At 37.8% G+C, this 20102-nt stretch overlaps 1 protein-coding gene across 5 annotated transcripts in view; it reads left to right on the forward strand.

Moving 5' to 3' along the window:
- The window catches only part of ARHGAP32 (Rho GTPase activating protein 32), a 263302-nt gene that overhangs the window by 136356 nt on the left and 106844 nt on the right, over positions 1 to 20102 (forward strand). For 2 of the 5 annotated variants that reach the window (XM_027092877.1, XM_027092878.1), the window contains exons 3-5: positions 3224 to 3315; positions 3862 to 3903; positions 4281 to 4365. In XM_027092877.1, the coding sequence (XP_026948678.1) occupies positions 3224 to 3315; positions 3862 to 3903; positions 4281 to 4365 (219 nt within the window). Of the gene's footprint in view, positions 1 to 3223; positions 3316 to 3861; positions 3904 to 4280; positions 4366 to 12235; positions 12274 to 20102 lie in introns of those variants that run through there. The other 3 variants (XM_027092879.1, XM_027092880.1, XM_027092881.1) reach the window with 2 other exon arrangements.

Here is a 20102-nt window from a genome sequence, read left to right on the forward strand (position 1 = left end):
ATTTGTTGTAAAGCTGGTTTGGCGGTGCTGAATTCACTTAGCTTTTGCTTGTCTTTAAAGGTTTTAATTTCTCCGTCAAATCTGAATAGATCTTTGCTGGGTAGAGTAATCTTGGTTGTAGATTCTTCCCTTTCATCACTTTAAATATGTCCTGCCACTCCCTTCTGGCTTGAAGAGTTTCTGCTGAAAGATCAGCTGTTAACCTTATGGGGATTCCCTTGTATGTTATTTGTTGCTTTTCCCTTGCTGCTTTTAATATACTTTCTTTGTATTTAATTTATGATAGTTTGATTAATACGTGTCTTGGCATGTTTCTCCTTGGATTTCTCCTGTATGGGACTCTCTCTGCATCCTGGACTTGATTGACTATTTCTTTTACCACAGTAGGGAAGTTTTCAACTATAATCTCTTCAATATTTTCTCAGTCCCTTTCTCTTTCTCTTCTTCTTCTGGGACCCCTATAATTCGTATGTTGGTGTGTTTATGTTGTCCCAGGTGTCTCTGAGACTGTCCTTAATTTTTTTCATTCTTTTTTCTTTATTCTGCTCTGTGGTAGTTATTTCCACTATTTTATTTTCCAGGTCACTTATCCGTTCTTCTGCCTCAGTCATTCTGCTATTGATTCCTTCTAGAGAATTTTTAATTTCATTTATTGTGTTGTTCATCACTGTTTGTTTGCTCTTTAGTTTTTCTAGGTCCTTGTTAAACTTTTCTCGTATTTTCTCCATTCTGTTTCCAAGATTTGGGATCATCTTTACTATCATTACTCTGAATTCTTTTCCAGGTAGACTGCCTGTTTCCTCTTCAGTTGTTTGGTCTGGTGGGTTTTTATCTTGCTCCTTCATCTGCTGCATATTTTTCTTTCTTCTCATTTTGCTTAACTTACTGTTTGGGGTCTCCTTTTCGCAGGCTGCAGTTTCATAGTTCCCGTTGTTTTTGGTGTCTGTCCCCAGTGGGTAAGGTAGGTTCAGTGGGTAGTATAGGCTTCCTAGTGGAGGGGACTGGTGCCCGCTTGTGTCCTGTGGATGAGGCTGGATCTTGTCTTTCTGGTGGGCAGGACTGTGACTGGTGATGTGTTTTGGGGTGTCTGTGAACTTCTTATGATTTTAGGCTGCCTCTCTGCTAATGGGTGGGGTTGTGTTCCTGTCTTGCTAGTTGTTTGGCATGGGGTGTCCAGCATTGGAGCTTGCTGGTCGTCGAGTGGAGCTGGGTCTCAGTGTTGAGACAGAGATCTCTGGGAGAGCTCTCACTGATTGATATTATGTGGGGCTGGGAGGTCTCTGGTGGTCCAGTGTCCTGAACTCGGCTCTCCCACCTCAGCGATTCAGGCCTGACACCCAGCCAGAGCACCAGCACCCTTTTGAGAAGTCTGAGGTCTTCTGCCAGTATTCAGTAGGGTTCTGTAGGAGTTGTTCCACATCTAGATGTATTTTTGATGTATTTGTGGGGAGCAAGGTGATCTCCACATCTTATTCCTCCACCATCTTGAAGGTCCTCCTTGGCCCTTTTTTTTGAAATAAGAAAACATTTTTAAAAACTAGCAGGGCTTCCCTGGTGGCACAGTGGTTGAGAGTTCGCCTACAGATGTGGGGGACACGGGTTCGTGCCCCTGTCCATGAGGATCCCACATGCTGCGGAGCGCCTGCGCCTATGAGCCATGGCCGCTGAGCCTGCACATCCGGAGCCTGTGCTCCGCAACGGGAGAGGCCACAGCAGTGAGAGGCCTGCGTACCGCAAGGAAAAAAAAAAAAAAATTGAAGTTGTCAGTTTCTTCTCGTTTTTATTTTATTGCGGTATAATTGATGTGTAATACTGTATTAGTTTCTGGTACACAACATAATGATTTGATATTTGTATACATTGTGAAATGATCATAACAGTAAGTCTAATTAACATCTGTCACCATAAATAGTTATAAAATGTTTTTTTTTTTCTTGTGGTGAGTACTTTTTTTTTTTAATTAAAAAAATATATTTTGGGGGCCACACCACCCGGCATGTGGGATCTTAGTTCCCCAACCAGGGATCAAATCCATGCCCCCTGCATTGGAAACATGGAGTCTTAACCACTGAATCGCCAGAGAAGTCCTGTGATGAGCACTTTTAAGATCTACTCTCTTTGTAATTTTCAGATGTGCGATACAGTATTATTAATTATAGTCATCGTGCTGTACATTAAATCCCCATGACTTATTTATTTTATTGCTGGAAATTTGTATGTTTTGACCTCTTCACCTTTTTCACCTATCCACCACCCCTACCTCTGGCAGTCACCAGTCTGTTCTCTGTATCTGTGAGCTTGGTTTTTTTTTGTATTGATTTGATTTTAGATTCCATGTATAGGTGAGATCATACAGTATTTGTCTTTTTCTGACTTAATTTCACTTAGCATAACGCCCTTAAGGTCCATCCATGTTGTTACAAAAGGCAAGATGTCATTCTTTTTTATGGCTGAGTAGTATTCCACTGTATATATTTACCTCATCTTCTTTGTGGATCTCCTCTTAACTCAGTTTAAATGCTCAACCCACATTATTCTCCCCTATTGCATTATGTGACATTGGCTATACTAATTTTTTCTGTTACAAGTCATAGATTATATAGCATGAATTTGTTTTTTAATATAGATATTTGGATTTGCTGTTTGCTTTCTCCAGAGTGTGAAGAACTTTTTCATTTTCCAGTTTCTGTTGTTAAAATGATGCAGGTGTATGTTTCACTAAAGTTAAAAAATCACTACTATGAAAACTGGCAGAGTAAGAAGTAATTTGGAGGTATTACATAGATGGTACTTTCAGATTTTAGTGTGAGAAACGTATGTTGTGATCTCCTAATTATGTTCACATATACCATTTAAACTTTTATTGATCATTGTAACCACGGTTATTTTGTTCCAACAACTCTTGGGGGAGATTTTAGTTTGTGCTGAGGCACATAATATAATAATTGATTTCAAAATTTGATTATAAGAGAATGAAAATTCTTAGTTTGACAAAAAGTTTTTCCTTTTACAGTAAAGTTAAATATTTTTAGGTGAATATTTTTCCTTATTCTTAACAATTAAAAGTCAAGTAAGTTATAATTTTAAGAAGAGATTATTAAATCTGTATGTATTTCTTTTGGTGTGGAGTCAGCAGAACCATTGAAATGAGCTATAGTCTGCTTTTTTAAATGTATTCATAATAAAGGGATAGTCATAAATCCTTTGTCTTTATTTTTTTAAGGCAAGAGGAGCAGACATTCCAGAGATTCCTGGAGACCTTAGTCTTAAGACATGTGGCAGTACAGCCAGTATGAAGGTTAAACATGTGAAAAAGTAAGTATAATTTTACAGCGGGTTTTAAGTGAATTTCTATCAACGGAAATCAGTTCTTTAGTTCTGTTAAAACTTTTATCCAGATTTCTTACTAAATGAGCTCGTACTGTCCATACATTAAATTAATACTGTTAAGCCTTGAATTATCACTCAACTGTTAGCAGAATAGGTCTGAGGATTATCTACTTATCTAAAAATACACTTTAATTTTGTTCTTGTAACAACTTTTATGTTATTGTGTATGAGGTTGCATTTGTTCAATGGGAACAATCCAAGTATGTCCTTTTTGGTAGCTTTAATACATGCTCTCAGTCATTTGGAAAAATCACTTTTGGTATTTGAGTTATGAAATTGCTCTTTCTCAGCTATGCTTTTGAGAAAGCCTGAGACCGATGCCAGTATTTGACTATTAAGTGAAATATCTGAAGGTATCCGTTTCAGTTTTAGGCAGAAAAACCGTCTTTTCACCTGGTGAAGGGTTAGATAGCTATGTTTTTATTCTAAGTAGAGGAAAGACAAGGATAAAAATGTTCATTCTGCATCCAGACCCACCAATCCAGGACTGATGGGCTGTGACAACATTCACAGGTAAAATCTGGTTTTGTATGTTGTGGTGGGAATGCTGCTTCTGCTTAGAGCAGGCTGTTGACAGTTTCCATAACATTTACTGAAAGCCTAGTTTTTCTAGGGCCATTGACATGGGTCAGGATTAGAAGAGTACTATAGTGATGCTTTTTATTTTACTTTATTTTATTCTTTTGGTTTTGACTTGTGCACTGAATGTATTTCCATTTGATTCTGTGTATTTCTGAAAAGGTACGTGTGGATATATGTGCTCATGTGCATGTGCTTATTAAATAGTTTTGCTTGTTGCATGAGCTCTTCAACCTGTTTTATTTCCTCCTTAAGTTTAGTAATTTTGACTGTTCCAGTATCTTGTATCTCATTTATTTCATGTACTTCAGGTTACCCTTCACTAAAGGTCACTTTCCGAAGATGGCTGAATGTGCACATTTCCATTATGAGAACGTTGAGTTTGGCAGCATACAGGTATATTCGAGATATTTCCTGCATACTGAATCAAGACATATTTATATCTTTATCTGTGTATCTGATAGGTGACACTTAGAAGTAGTTCTTTCTATGGATGTCTTATTGGTTGATGTGAAGACTTTTTTCTCTTCTGTTGACTAATATTTGACACCCGATGACTCCTGTTTCAAGTGGAAACAGTATAAAAGAATCTGTATAAATTTCAGAATTTCTATCAGATCCCTAGACAGAGTTTGCCACTGTTTGATAGCATGAACTGTTTTAGTCGTTACCTCACTGTTGTGTTGGGTCATAGTGGTGATGGATAAATCAGAGTTGGGGTGAAGGTGGAGTAGGGGTTAGGGAGAGAAGTGCTAATGGAGTTTTTTTTCAATATTTTTCTTATTGTAAAGTATATTATATATATACATGTATATAAAACACATTTGTAATATATTTTGTATACATATTTATGTACATGTTAAAGCCTAGGTTAAGAGATAGAAATTTTCCTGTGTCCCTCTTGTGTTTCATTTGCCTTCCCTACCCGAGAGGTCACTTATACCATGACTTTTGTAATATTCATTACCTTACATTTTTAAAACAGTTTTACTCTCTATATGCATTCCTAATCAATATGGCATTTAGGTTTACCTTTTTGAACTTAACATAATTGGAATTATTCTAATTTGTTCAGCAAATACTTACTGAGCAAGTACTATATACGAGGCACTGTTTCAGGTGCCTTGGCTATATTAGTGAACAACAACAACCAAAATCAAAGACCCATTCTTCAAGAGCATAGAAGACAGCCAAGAAGATAAGAGTTACGGTAAAAAAGTAGAGCAGGGTTAGAAGGATCAGGGGTTCTTGGGGGTAAGTTGAAATGTCAAACCAGTTTGGGCTTCATTATTGAATGTATTCCTTCTTGCTTCTTTCATTTAACATTGTGAAATTTATCCTTGCAGATGTATGTACTCATAGTTTGTTCAGTTTGTTCACAGCTGTGTACTAATCCATAGTGTGCGTATGTCACAAGTAATTTATTGATTCTTTTATTTTTTTGAAATTTGGGTTATTGTCAGTTTTTGGCTGTTTTAAACAACATCTCAGTGAACATTGTTCTACGTGAATCCTGATGTACAAATGCCAACTACTTCTCACTGCATTTTTTTTTTTTTTTGCGGTCCACGGGCCTCTCACTGCTGTGGCCTCTCCCGTTGCGGAGCACAGGCTCCGGACACGCAGGCTCAGTGGCCGTGGCTCACGGGCCCAGCCGCTCCGCGGCATGTGGGATCCTTCCGGACCAGGGCACGAACCCGTGTCCCCTGCACCGGCAGGCGGACTCTCAACCACTGCGCCACCAGGGAAGCCCTCTCACTGCATTTTGATTTGCAGTCTCCTCATTTCTGATATGGTTGCTCAGCTCTTCAAATGTTTATTGAGCATTTGAGATTCCTATTTTTTTAAACTCTAGATGAAGCCTTTTGCTCATTTTGTTTTATAGATTTGCTTGTATTTTTCTTATTCATTCATGGGAATGCTTTACATATTTTGGATCTTAGTCCTTTCATGTTGCATCTAGTCCTTTATTGTTTTTGTATGTGAACTAAAAACACTTTCTCTCACCCTGTGGTATGTTTCTTTCACTCTCTTTATTCTGCTTTTAGTGTTCTGGCATTGACTGTTTTATTCTTTATTTTATGTAGTTGTATGTTTGTACAAATCTTCTGACTTTAGTTTTTCTGTCATATTTAAGATGCCCTTCCCTGCTCTGAAGTTACAAAGATATTGTCCTATTTTTTTCTAAAAGTTTCATAGTTTTGACTTTAACATTCAGGTTACTTGTAATTGATATTTATGTATAGTGTGAAAAGGAATGATGTTAAAAATTTTGACCCCCTAGTGTGACAACCAGTCAGAGTGGATATAAACCATAGCACTGGAGGTGAGTCCTGATGGCCTTCTCCTGTGCAAAGCATTTGCCCCTATAGTTGCATGGATCATTGGTGGTACAATATCTCAGTATTTTAACACTGTGATACCCACCAGTCCTTTTTTAAAGGAGCCCAATTTTATTATTATTTTAAAGTGTGATTAGCTATGTTAGAGTTCTGTAGTGAAACGGAACGAATTTGTGTGTGTGTGTGTGTGTGTGTGTGTGTGTGTGTGTGTGTGTGTAGAGAGGGAGAGAGAGATAGATATTTAGATTTTAAGGATTGGCTCATGTGGTTGTGGAGCTTTAGTAAGTCCTAAATCTCCAGAGTAGGCTGAAGACCAAGGGAAGGGTTGCTGTTGCAGTTTGAGTCCAAGGGCGCTCTGCTGGTAGAGTTCCCTCTTCTAGTGGGGAGGTCAGCCTTTTTTTCTATTAAGACCTGCAAGTGATTGGAGGGTAATCTTCTTTTCTCCCTCTCCATCTCCCTCTCCATTATGGAGGGTCATCTGCTTTACTCAGGATCTACTGAATTAATTGTTAATCTCATCTAAAAAATAAGAGTACCATTTGGAATAATGTTTGCCCAAAAGCTGACACATAAGATTAACCATCACAGTCTTCCCCTTCTCAACTTGGCACCCCTTAAACCATACTTATTGCCAAATAAAGACAATAACAAAGTCATACTTCTGCCTAGCACCATCAACTATTTTTCATACAACCAAAAACATTAACCCTTTTCCTAGAGGAGGATGCAAAGTCCTTGGGTAGTGTTTACTCTTCTTGATAACCCATAACTAATATACTGTGATGTAATGTTAAAAATACTTAAATACCATGATATAAATCTTACATTATATAAGGTGATAAGAGAGGGAAGAAAACAAAGATATTTGTTACACGTGCATGCATGCGCACACACACAGGAACATATTCATAACAAAATAAGGAGGAAATGCTCATGGCAAGTATAGTTCTTGATTCTGTAAACAGTCATATAGTTGTAGGTGGTGTTACAGTTGCCTTCATCCACTACTCATTCTGTATTTCCCTCTGCCCTCAGCAAGAACCTCGGCTGGTTGCGGTTCTTTACCTGGTGAGGCAACCCAAACCTTCATTCTGGGTCTGGCCATTAATAGTCCTTCCTGAACTGGGTTCTTGTTATTTTCCATTGAGTTTAATGATGGGGCATGGTGATACTAAGGACACCCTAAGGGATCCCATCTATTCCAGACATACTCTGCATTACCTCCATTGTGAAGGAGCTGTCCAGTTTCCCCCTGGTAGTCAGGATCAGGATCCGTCATACCAGCCAATACCGTAATGCCCTTCTTTGCCTGTTGATCTAGAGGCATAAGGAGCCCAAAGTGGCTGAACAGCATTCTTAACTTCCAGTTCATTGGAATCATTGTTGTGTTTTCTGGTGGAAACATTCCTCCGCTTGGAACTAAGACTACTAGGCCAGTAGAGCATGTAGTCATGGAGACAGGAAACACTAATTTTGCTAGTGAGTCACTATGAGTAACACTGAGTGGTACCACTCCCATTTCCACCCCCTTGATTCCTGGTTCTCCGGTCTGATTAAAGACACTGATGACTCTATGTCCAATAGTAAAGAGAGCATGGATAGTCCATGGTATGATGAGGCAGTAGAGATATGCGTAATGTGCCATTGGATGCTTGGAATCAAACACTTGTAGGAGACAAGGTTCTGGATGAACATATATATGATATAACATTTGAACATTTTTGTAAAACTAATGAGTATAACAAGGTTTTCATTTCCCTAATGATTAGTGGTGTTCAGCATCTTTTCTTGTACTTATTGTCCATTTGTATATCTTCTTTGGAGAAATGTCTATTGAAAGTCCTTCCCCCATTTTTGAATTGGGTTGTTTAGTTTTTGTTGTTGAGTTTTAGGAATTCTTTTTATATAACCTGTTTGTGTCTTTTAATCTAAAGTGAGTCTTCTTTTAGACTTTTAGCGTATAGTTGGATCACTTTTTTTTTTTAATCCATTGGGCCCATCTTTGTCTTTTGATTGGAGAGTTTAATCCATTTCATCTAGGGTAATTGCTGATTAGGAAGAATTACTTCCGTCATTTTGCTATTTGTTTTCTCTATGTATTATAGATTTCTTGTCCCTCATTTTTTGCATTCATCCTCTTTTGCTTTTAGTTATTTTTTTTGGTAGTGAAATGTTTCGATTCCTTTCTCATTTCCTTTTGTGTCTATCTATAGGTATTTCCTTTGTGGTTACCATGGGGATTACATTTAACATCCTAAGTTATAACACTCTAATTATACCAGCTTAACTTCAATGACATACCAAAGCTCTGCTCCTTTACAGCTTGGTCCCCATACCTTTCAGTTGTTGATGTCATATAATTACATCTTTTTACATTGTGTGTCCCTAAAACATAAACTAGTAATTCTTTTAAATACATTAGTCTCTTAAATTACGTCGAAAACAAAATGTGGGGTTACAAACTAAATTTCCAATACTCGCTTTTAGACTTACAATTTAAAAAAAGTATTAGTTTCTTAAGTCATGTAGAAAGCAAAAACTGGTTACGAAGCGTTGTTACACAATCCCAGCTTTTATGGTTGCCCATGTATTTACCTTTACTGAGGTCTTTATTTGTTTGTATGTTTTCTGGTTATTATCAAGCATCATTTTATTTCAACTTGGAGGACTCCCTTGAGCCTCTCTTGCGGAATAAGCCTAATGTTAATGAACTTCCTCAGCTTTTGCTTATTTGGGAATGTCTTATTTTATCTCTCACTTTTGAAGGGTGGTTTGCTGGATGTGTATTCTTGGTTGACAATTTTGTTCTTTTAGCAGTCTGAATTTGTTGCCCCACTGCCTTCTGGCCTCCAAAGTTTCTGATAAGAAATCTGATAATCTCATTGAAGATCCCTTGTATGTGACTAGTTGCTTCTCCCTTTGCTACTTTTAAGATTCTTTCATTGTATTTGGATTTTGAAAGTTTGATTATAATGTGTCTTGTGTGGGTTTCTTGAAGTTCATCTTACTTGGAGTTTGTTGAGCTTCTTGGCTATTTATATTCATATCTTCAATCAAATTTTGGAAGTTTTCAGGAAGTATTTCTTCTAGTATTCTCTCTGTCCTTTGTCTCTCTGTTTCGTTCTGAGATTCCTACAGTGTGTATGGCATGGTGCCCCAGAGGTCCTGTAGGCTCTGTTCACTTTTCTTCATTCTTTTTTTTTTTCCTGTTCCTCAGACTCTGTAATTTCCATTGTCATATTTTCACGTTCACTGATTCTTTCTTCTGATTACTCAAATTTGCCCTTAAGTCCCTCTTGTGAAATATTCATTGTTGTTATTGTACTTTCAGATGCAGAATTTCTTTTTAGGAACTTGTCTTTTTGTTGATATTTCAATTTTGTTCGTATGTCATTTTCTTTACTTTTTCTACATTGTTCTTTAGTTTTGGAGGGCATCTTAAAAAAGTTATCTTAAAGTCTTTTCCTAGTAGATCTACGATCACTTTTTTTTTTTATGGTTGTTTCTGTTGATTTATTCTTTTCCTTTGGATGGGCTATAGTTTTCTATTTCTTTGTGTACCTTATGGCTTTTTGTTGATTCAGACATTTGAATGTGGTAGTAGTAACTAACTTTGGAAATCTGATTTTTGCCCCTTCCCTGACGTTTGCTGTTTTTTGTTTTTGTTTATTTTATTTTATTTTTAATTGTTGTAGCCTCACTCTGTGCCAAGGACTAGCCTGAGGTGTGAACTTAAGGTCTCCTCAGGTATTTCCTGAGCCTGCACGTGTCCCTGGGCATCTTCCCCATGTATGCAGTTGGTTTGGAATGTCCTAGTCTATAATGTCTGGCTCCCCAAAGGGGAAGAAGAAAAATTAAGGAGGGGAAAGGGCACTGGGCCTTTAAATTCTTGGGAAGTTGCTTCAGCTAGTGGGGGAGGGGCTTGCAACAATATGGGGGGTGTAACAACATGACTGTCTGCCTTTGTGCACCTCTGCTATCAGGAGCAGCCATCAGAGCCCAGGTCCTTCTTATTTATGGGGCAGCCTCCTTTTTGCCCACCCTGGCTGTCGCAAGCTGCGTGCAGCCTGCTCCTTGAGTGTATGCGGCATGTGCCGAGGTGCTGGGGATGGGGAGCTGCTACTGTGCTAAGAGCTGAGATGGACCAAAATTCTCTGCAGTGTATCCTCCAAGCCTTCACCTGGAAGTCCCAAGCCTTCAATAGACTCCAGAGTTACAGAATAATTGCATCAGATTCTGCCAGTGCAATTACTGTCTAGGTGGGAGATTCCTGATGCTTCCTATTCCACCATCTTCCCAGAATCCTCCTTCTCAGAATCTTTACTTGTTTTTAATATAGGATTGACAGTATGTGCTGTGGAGAAAATAAGTAGGAAAACTTAGTAAAATGTGTTTGGAAGACGTCATCAACCTTAAGCTCAGTAGCTCTGTTATATCCTCATAGGTATTCATATTGTCAGTTGACTGACTCAGTTTTGCCTATTAATATGTCCCAGTTGTGGGACATTCTGCAGTTGCATACCTTCTTTTTTTTTTTCACTCTGATCTGAGGAATTTCTCTTAGACTTACGGATTTCTTGTGCTCATATTTGTATCTCTTTCTCTTCCTCAGATACTGAGAATTTATAGTTTCAGTAGGCCATTGTATCCTAGAAAATGTCACTGTCCACTAAATTTTAAAAATTTGACAGTATTATATTCAACTTTAAGGCTTTCAGTTATAAAATGAAAGTAATTATTCTTAATCCTATATGTTATAAATTCTGATTCTCAATTTTATTTAGACTGAGAGACACAATTGCTTATAAAATAATTTAGATGTAAGCGTTAATTTGGGTTAGTAGTATCATTACCATATAACATACAAAGGAAATTTTAATGGTTTCTTTGAATTGTGGCATTGTGTCTCTAGCGGACTTCTCTGCATCTTCACTGGATGACTAATAGCCTTTTAAATTTAGCATACTTAGTACAGTCCCCTCTCAAACCTGCTCCTCCTGCTGTGTTCCCCAACGTGATGAATAGCAACTCTATCTTTCCAGTTCCTGACCAGCCAAACCTTGGAGTCATCTTGGATTTCTTTCCTTTTGTTACTCCTCACATCCAGTCCATCAGCAAAACTCTTGGCTCTGTCTTTAAAATATATCCAGGATCTGGCCACCCTGCCTGTCTCAGCTGTCATCTTAAGTTAGCTGTTGTCCTTTCAGGGGGGATTATTTCATTAGTCTTATATAGTTGGCATAACAGCAAGAATGATTCTTTTCAAATGTTAAGGCAGATCATGTTACTTTTTCGGACCCCTCCAATTATTTCTCCTGTTTTTCAGAGTAAAAGTCAAATTCTTTGAAATTCCCTGTGTGGATTACAAGCTCTACCTCTAACCTCTTTGACCTCATCTCTTACTTCTCCTCCCCTAAGACTTAGAGTTCTGGCCACCGTTGCCTCTGCTCTCCCTCCGGTGTACAGGCTCCCTCCTCAGGACCACTGGACTCTCTGTTTCCTCTACTTGGAAATTTCTTCTCCCTGGATATTCACATAACTTGCTACCTTCCCTTTTTTAAATACTTGATCAATTGTTGTCTTCTCAGAGCAAGTGTACTTTCTGTACATAAGATGGCAATTCCTGGGCACCAGCAGTTTTCATCTCTCTTCTGTAATTAATTTTTCTCCATAACATTTACCACTATTTGGCATGCTAAATATTTTATTATTTTTTTTCCCACCTCAGCATTTATCTATAACAGTGCCTGACACATAAAAAATCACTCAATGAATATTTGTTGCATGAATGAATTTGAAGAAGAGATAGAATCTGCTTTAAAAATGCTTTTTTAATATTTTGGGTTTTTTCACCATTTAAATTTGCTCTTATAGGATAAGAATATATTTTCCTTATGAGTGTGCATTTATTTATTTATTTACAGTAAAGCATCAAATAGAATGGATGATGAAAACTACAAATGCAAGTTAAAATTCCCTTTATGCCCTATTTCTTTTATTAACTATTTATTATGTGTCTGTCTAGAATTTTTCTATATATTTATAAAATAAATAGCAGTGTCTCTAGATAGAGCTATAGCTATAACTATCTACCTAGCTATCTATAACCTTTAAAAAATATAGCTAGATGGAATTCTATACATACTGTCCTGAAAATTGCTTTTTTACTTGAAAGTATATTTTGTATTTTTTTAAATTTCAGTAATTTGGATTCACCTCATTCTTTTTCACAGCCACATAATATTTCATTTTATTATTATACCATAGTTTAATCAGTTCCCTATCGATGGATATTCCAGGTTTTATTGATATGAATATATCCATTAAATAAAATCCTGTAAGAGGATTTGCTGGGTCAGAGGGTATGTACATTTAAAATGTTGACAGTTGTTGCTAAGTTTATTTGCTTTCTGTCTCTGTAGATTTGCCTATTCTTGACATTTCATATAAATATAATAATACACTATGTTGTCTTTTGTGCTGGCTTCTTTTACTTGGCCTAGTATTTTCAAGGTTCATCCATGTTGTGGCATTTATCAGTACTTCATTCCTTTTTATGGCTTTATGTTATTCTGTTGTGTGGACCTACCACATATTGTTAACCATTCTTGTTTGTTGTCATTTGAATTGTTTCTGCTTTTTGGCCACTGTAAACAATCATGTATGATTTTTTGTGTGAACACATGTTTTTGATTCTCTTGGTTTTCTATGTCTTGTTGAATATAGCACCCTAGTGGGTGTGACTGGACAGATGTGCTGTTGGCCATTTACATACTTTCTTGAAGAAATGTCTATCAAGTCCACATTTTAATTGGGTTATTTGTTTTTTGTTGTTGAGTTGTAAGAATTCTTTATATTATTTGGAATACTAGACCCTTATCAGATACATAATTTGCAAATATTTTCTCACATCCTGTGGGTTGTCTTTTAACTTTCTTTATAGTATCCTTTGAAGCATAGAAATTTGTAATTTTGGTAAAATCTGATTTATCTGTTTTTTTCTTTGGTTGTGTATGCTTTTGTTGTTATATCTGAGAAATCATTGCCTAACCCAATATGAAGATTGATATGAAGATTTATTCCTGTGGTTCCTTTTAAGAGTTTTATGGTTTTATCACTTATATTTATGTCTTTGGTCCATTTTGAGTTAATTTTTGTATATAGTGTGATGTAGGGGGTCCAGTTTCATTCTTTTGGATGCGAATATCCAGTTTTTTTGAGCACCACTTTTGGAAAGACTGTTCTTTCTCCGTTGGTCCTGGCACTCCTGTTGAAAATCTATTGACGATAGATGTATGAGTTTATTTCTGTACTCTCACCTCTATTCCTTTCGACTATATATATTCTATGCCAGTACCACACTGTTATTATCACTGTAACTTTGTAATGTGTTTTGAAACTGAGAATTGTGTGTCTGCCAACTTTGTTCTTCTTTTTCAAGATTGTTTTGTCTATTCTGAAGTCCCCTGGATTTCCATGTGAATTTTAGGATCAGCTTGTCCATTTTTGTTTTTTTTTTAAAAAAAGGAGCAGTTGAAATTTTTATAGGAATTATGTTGATTCTGTAGTTCAATTTGCAGAATATAGCCATCTTAATAATATTGTCTTCCAGTCCTTGAACATGGGGTGTCTGCCCTTATTCTTTAATTTTTTTCAACAATATTTTGTAGTTTTCTGCATACAAGTGTTTCAGTTTTTTGGTTAAATTTATTCCTAAGTATTTTATTCCTTTTGATGCTGTTGTAAACACTGAGCATCCTCCAGCATTCCTGTTTGTAATTTAATTTGTGCCTGATAAAATAATTACCAAGCCTGTGTATACTTTTCCCAGTGAATTGGCAACACGTATGCTTTTGACTGCACATCTGTGTTCAAATCCTACTTCAGCTCAGTTATAGCAGACCTTAGCCTATCTCTGATTTTCCTGTTCAAGTATCAGTTCACTATTTTCAGTTGTAACACGTGACATAATATGGCATTGTCTTGTTGAGGAGAAAGGATACTGGTGTGGGGTGGAGTGGGTGTGGCCAGCTGGCAGGATGCTCTCATTGTGCCACACAGTCTTGACCTTGAGGGAGATTGTCAGTTAATCTTGGTCTTGTTTTCCTTATCTTCATACTGGATACACTAGAATAACCAGATGACAGCTAATGATCCTTCTAGCTAAGATGAACTGTGAGCTCTGACTTAAATGAACTGGGGATGTGACAAGGTGAAGAAGAGGTAAAAGGATGTAATGACGCAGCAGGAGAGGCTGTACCATGTCATGTTCTTAGTTCTTAGTCCACTTTTATATAGAGCATGAATAAGCTGTCTTTAAAAATTAGTACAGATCATTACTCTGGTCACAGAAATAGATTGTTGAAACATCTTTGTATTCCTAGGACATACTCTACTTCTGGGCTAAATATTTAAAAAATAAATTCCCTTTTTCACTCTTATCAGGATTTTATGATTTTTGTGTCTATGTTCATTAGTGCTGTTGGTCTGTGTACTATACTTGTCCACTAGCCTGTTAGGGAACTTCACTGCCCCATACCCTTTAAAAAGTAAATGTCTTGGAATAGTTTGTGGAAATGGGAATTACCTGTTCTTTGAAAGTTTAGTACAGTTTTCCTGTTTCGTCCCATTTGAGGGCTTAATCTTTAATTACCATTTCAACTTATAATTTGATTATTGGTCTAGTCAGATTCTTTTTAGGTCTAGTCAATGTCTCCTTAGGTCAGTTTTTATCTTTTCTGAGAAAATTGTCCGTTTAATGTAGGCTTTCAAATTTGTGGGTATAAATTGTTGTGTACAAGATATTCTTAACACTTGGTCTCATCAAGAAACCAGCTTGGGATTTTATTCATCAACGTGAGACTCTTTGTCTTCTCCCTCCCGCCTTTCATTTCTCCCTCCCTATTATTAATTAACTATTAATTCCTAAGCATACTTTTTTCCTTAGATAAATAAAATTGTGTAGGTACTATTGATATTTTATTTGTTTTTGGTCATTGTTTTTTAATAAGTGCATTTGAGTTTGGACATTTTCTCCCTGAATAGTACTTTGAACAGACTCTACAGGATTTGATGTATAAGTGTTATATTTTATTTACAGAAATTGAAACCTGAAGAAAAATATAAAGATAAGCAATTGCTAGAAAGGGCTTCTTATTATTTATTAAGTAAAACCACATGTAGTTTTAAATTCTGTATATTTATTATCTTTATTGCACTTCTCCTTGTATCATCTCCATTGTCCAAAAACAAACATTTATTCACATTCACTAACTATTTTTCAGTAAGAAGGAAAAAAATCTCTTGCCACACGCGAAGATATATAATCAGTTTACTCAGCTTGATGCTATTGGGGCGTGAGTCTCTTTCTGCTGTGCTTTATGTGATACCGCCATCTAGTGTGTAGAACATTAGGTGACTATGTGGGTTTACATTTTCTTTTATCATTCCGTTATCTGAAGCTGTGAGTTAATGTTTCTTTTTATCCAGTTTCGTATAAAGCATTAAGTTAAATTAACCTGAATACGAGAGCTCAGGTTTTGACTGAAATACAGCACAGAAAAAGTATGAATGTAATACCTGTTTCCTGAGTGTTCTCTACTGAAGCTGCTGTGCAAGGGGCTTGTTCTCCAGGTGATGTGAGAACGAGATATACCCTGTGAGTACGCTGGGATTTTGTACCACGAGAGACAAACTCTGAAATTATGAAACGTGGAGTTTATATAGGCTAGCTGGCACTTCTGTCCATCTGCCTTTCTGGAGATGGAGAGAGGGAACACTGCTCTGGAATGTAAACACATCCTCTCTGGGGAAAAGAAGGAAAGGTTCTTTTTCACAAACAGATGGCTCTGGGGAGAGAAAAGACTTTCTGTCTCTCTGGAGGGCTCTATTATTTGGGTTCCCATTCAGTCTTCCTTTAACCCTGCTGCTAAAGCTGTTTGTTCAAAAAGTTCTGGCCAATAGAAGTGTGAAAATATTCTTGAAGTATTGTTTCCTGACAAGTGTATATTCTGGAGTGAGCATCTGTAAGATGGGAGATGTGATTCTGCTGTTCTGTCATTTAATCTCATTTCCCATGTATTCTTCATGCTGTGGACCTCTCATTGAGCTGAGGGTGGTTCTGGTGTTTAAAGATGAGCAAACCAGTTCCTTCACCTGGTACTCACCTGAGGAAACAGTGCTCTATTCCGGTTCTGGAAGGAAAAACTGACTGTTAAGTTTATTAAGATGCATGTAGGTCTCTAGCTTTTTCCTAAGAAATTTGAATTGCAGTTTTGTCTCATTGATTTTTGCCCTATGTTCTGAAATTAGAACTTATTTCACTTTACCCACCTAAGATGTAACTCAAATATAGAGTTGTTCTTCCAGTTGGCATCCTCAGCCCAGGTGTTTTGAAGTGGTATTTTCAGTGTTGAATCTTAGGATGTTGATGGTTGGGATGAGCAGACCACATAATATTGTGCAACAGAAATTATTTTTCATGTTTACATATTCTACTACAAGCTATGGTGGGTGAAGAAAACTGTTTACAAACTCCATAGGTATGTCATAGTGAACCCATAATAACTGAAACCGTAATAGCATTATAAAAGGTGAATAAAAAGAAGAGAACTCCTTCTTTGCCCCATTTGCAGTCTGTTGATTAAGCTTTGATGAATGTTTTTCATGTGGGTGGGGTGATGTATTTTTACCCAGCTTTACGCTGATTTCCATTCTCCATGCAGAGAAAGGACTTTTTTGAATATTTGAAGGCTTGCTGAATAGAGTTGTATTTTTAAAGATCCTAACAACACTAATTTCAGATTGGTTTCCATGGTGATAGAAAGTGAATTCAGTATAGGGAAAAAAACTCCAAAAATAAATTTGTAAGGAATCCAGAAGTATGGGACTTGGAAATTCTGTTTTCCATTTCTTATAGGCAAAGGATTGAGATATCATTAAGTTGAAGGAAGTAAAAATAAATCATTATGTTCATGTCATAAGTTTCTATAGGCGAATGTAGCCTAATCTTTCATAGTGGTTTAGAAGATAATTTGGAGAAATGCCATCCTTCAGGGCTCATCTAAGGTATTTGGACTTTGCCTTTAAATTAATTTCTTAGTAGGAACTGACAAAGTATTGAGGGATTTTGAGAAGAAAGTACCATGATCAGTGTGTAGTAGGAAGTGGAAAGAGACCAGTTAGAAGACCACTGTAATCATCTAGTCTGCAGTTGTCTAGACCAGGGGTCCCCAACCTTTTTGGCACCAGGGACGGGTTTTGTGGAAGACAGTTTTTCCACGGACCGGGGCGGGGGGGGGGGGTATTTTGGTATGATTCAAGTGCATTACATTTATTGTGCACCTTATTTCTGTTATTATTACATTGTAATATATAATGAAATAATTATGCAGCTCACTATTATGCAGGATCAGTGGGAGCCCTGAGCTTGTTTTCCTGCAACTAGATGGTCCCATCTGGGGGTGATGGGAGACAGTGACACCCGACGTGTGTTGCTTATGCCCAATCTACTCCGTAATCTCGCTTTGGTTGCTGTCCCTGCAGAAAACCCTGCTTCACAAAGATAGGATGTTGGGAATGGAAGCAGGCTTTTCAGTGCTTTTGTGGTAATCTCAGGATGTTCCACCGTGACTTTAATCCAGAATGTATGGAGATTTGACGTTGTCTCAAACATACTTTTAAGGCCACCGTCATTTGTGATCTCAAGCGGTTGATTATCTTCTAGCACAGACAAAGTCAGTTCACCTGGCTTATTCACAAATGGGTTGTGGATCCATTCCTTCCCAGTTCCGGGGTCTTTTGTGGTTGTGAAGTAACACTCAAACTCTTCTGAAGGCTGAGACCGGTGATCATGCACCAGCTGGGAGAAAGAAGGCCCTGGCTCAGTCTCTTTCAAAATCTCTGCTAATGTTTGAAAGATGTCAGAAATCCCACTGTTCACTCATTGCCCCCATAATTCCAGTTTGGCTTTGAATGCAGCCACTTTATCTGCCGTCTTGAACACAGTTGTCGTTCTCCCCTGAAGTGACAGATTGAGTTTGTTGAGCAGATTGAATATGTCACACAAGTAAGCAAGTTTTGCGACCCATTCTCTGTCACTGAAATGTGCTGCCAGTGGTGACTGTTTTTCTAAAAGAAATCTGTGGAGCGGCTCTCCTAACTCAGAAACTCTGGCTAGTGATCTACCTTTAGAAAGCCATCTCACTCTGTGTATAAGAGAAGACGTGTGTGCTCTGTGTCCATCTCCTCACAGAGCTGCGTGAGCAGACGTGAGTTAAGGGCATGTACTTTAATGTGGCTGATAATTTTAATAGCATCCTGCAAAACGTTGTTAAGTTCAGGTGACATTTTTCAGCTAGCCAGCATTTCTCTATGGATGACACAGTGCGTAGACTCACATTCAGAAGTGACCTCTTTGACCCGAGTAGTGAAACCAGAAAGCCGTCCAGTCACGGCAGCCATTCTGTCTGTGCATATACCGACACAAAATGACCAATTCAGTTTTCCTGATATGTAATCATTCAAAGACTTGAATAGTGCTGCAGCTGTGGTGTTGGTTGGCAACAAAAGTGCACATAACGTATCCTCATGCACATGCTCCTGAAGAATGTATCGCGCAAAAACAAGCATTGTTGTCTTGTTGTCAACATCGGTAGAGTTGTCAACCTGGATTGTGTACCACGGTGACTCATTAATCCTTTCTAACAATTGTGCCTCAGTATCCTCTGCTATTTCATTAATTTGTCTAGTTATGGTGCTAGCCGAAAGAGGAACACGTGCCACCTTTTGAACTGCAGTGTCTCCTAAAAGTTCACAACACATGTCCTTAACAGCAGGCAGGATCAACTCTTCACCAATAGTAAAGGGCTTCTCTTAGCTTTAGCAATGTGGTCAGCCACTAAGAACGATGTTCTCAGGGCAGACACATTTGATGAAATGGTGGCCTTCAATAATTGCTTCTGTTCTTCGTGTTCACGTTTTTTTCTTTTGAAAAACTCCAAAGGCTTGTCTTTTAATGCAGGGTTCTTGGTCTCCACGTGGTGAAGCAGTTTTGAAGGTTTCATGGCTTGGTTGGATAGCCAGTCGCCACATATTATACAAATTGGGCTTGGAGAATGTGAATTACCTGTTGTGATGAACCCGTAATTTAAGTAGGACTCTTGGTATTTTCCTTTAAAAGCAGCTTTCTTCTTGTTGGCACTCTTAGAGTCTTCTGCTGTCGCCTCATTGGGTCTTCCCCCCTTTTCAAAGAAGCTCTCCAGTGATGTTTATTTTTTACTCATTTTGGCTAAGGTTAGCTTGTGGGCTTACCAAAACTATGACTGAGAAAACTGCGCAGTATGGGAAAGAGGCGCAGACGGAAGTGGTGAATAAAATAATGGGCGGGCCATGGGTGGACTAAAACAAGTGTCGGATTCTGACTTAAAGCCTGCCACCAGATGCAGCTGTACGATTGAAGTACAGCAACTCACTTGCCACTGTAAAGCCTGCCACCAGATGCAGCTTAATTGTCACTTGCCACTCACTGATAGGGTTTTTAAAAAAATAAAAATAAATAAATAAATAAAATATATATGTACACACACACACACACACACACACACATATATTTATTTATTTATTTATTTTTGGCTGCATTGGGTCTTCGTTGCTGCGCGTGGGCTTTCTCTAGTTGTGGCGAGCGGGGGCTCCTCTTGGTTGCGGTGCGTGGGCTTCTCATTGCAGTGGCTTCTCTTGTTGTGGAGCATAGGCTCTAGGTGCGCGGGCTTCAGTAGCTGTGGCTTGCGGACT

The sequence above is a fragment of the Aethalodelphis obliquidens genome, unplaced genomic scaffold, assembly GCF_003676395.1.
Source record: "Aethalodelphis obliquidens isolate GAN/ISIS:26980383/991018 unplaced genomic scaffold, ASM367639v1 scaffold82, whole genome shotgun sequence".
NCBI lineage: Eukaryota > Metazoa > Chordata > Mammalia > Artiodactyla > Delphinidae > Aethalodelphis > Aethalodelphis obliquidens.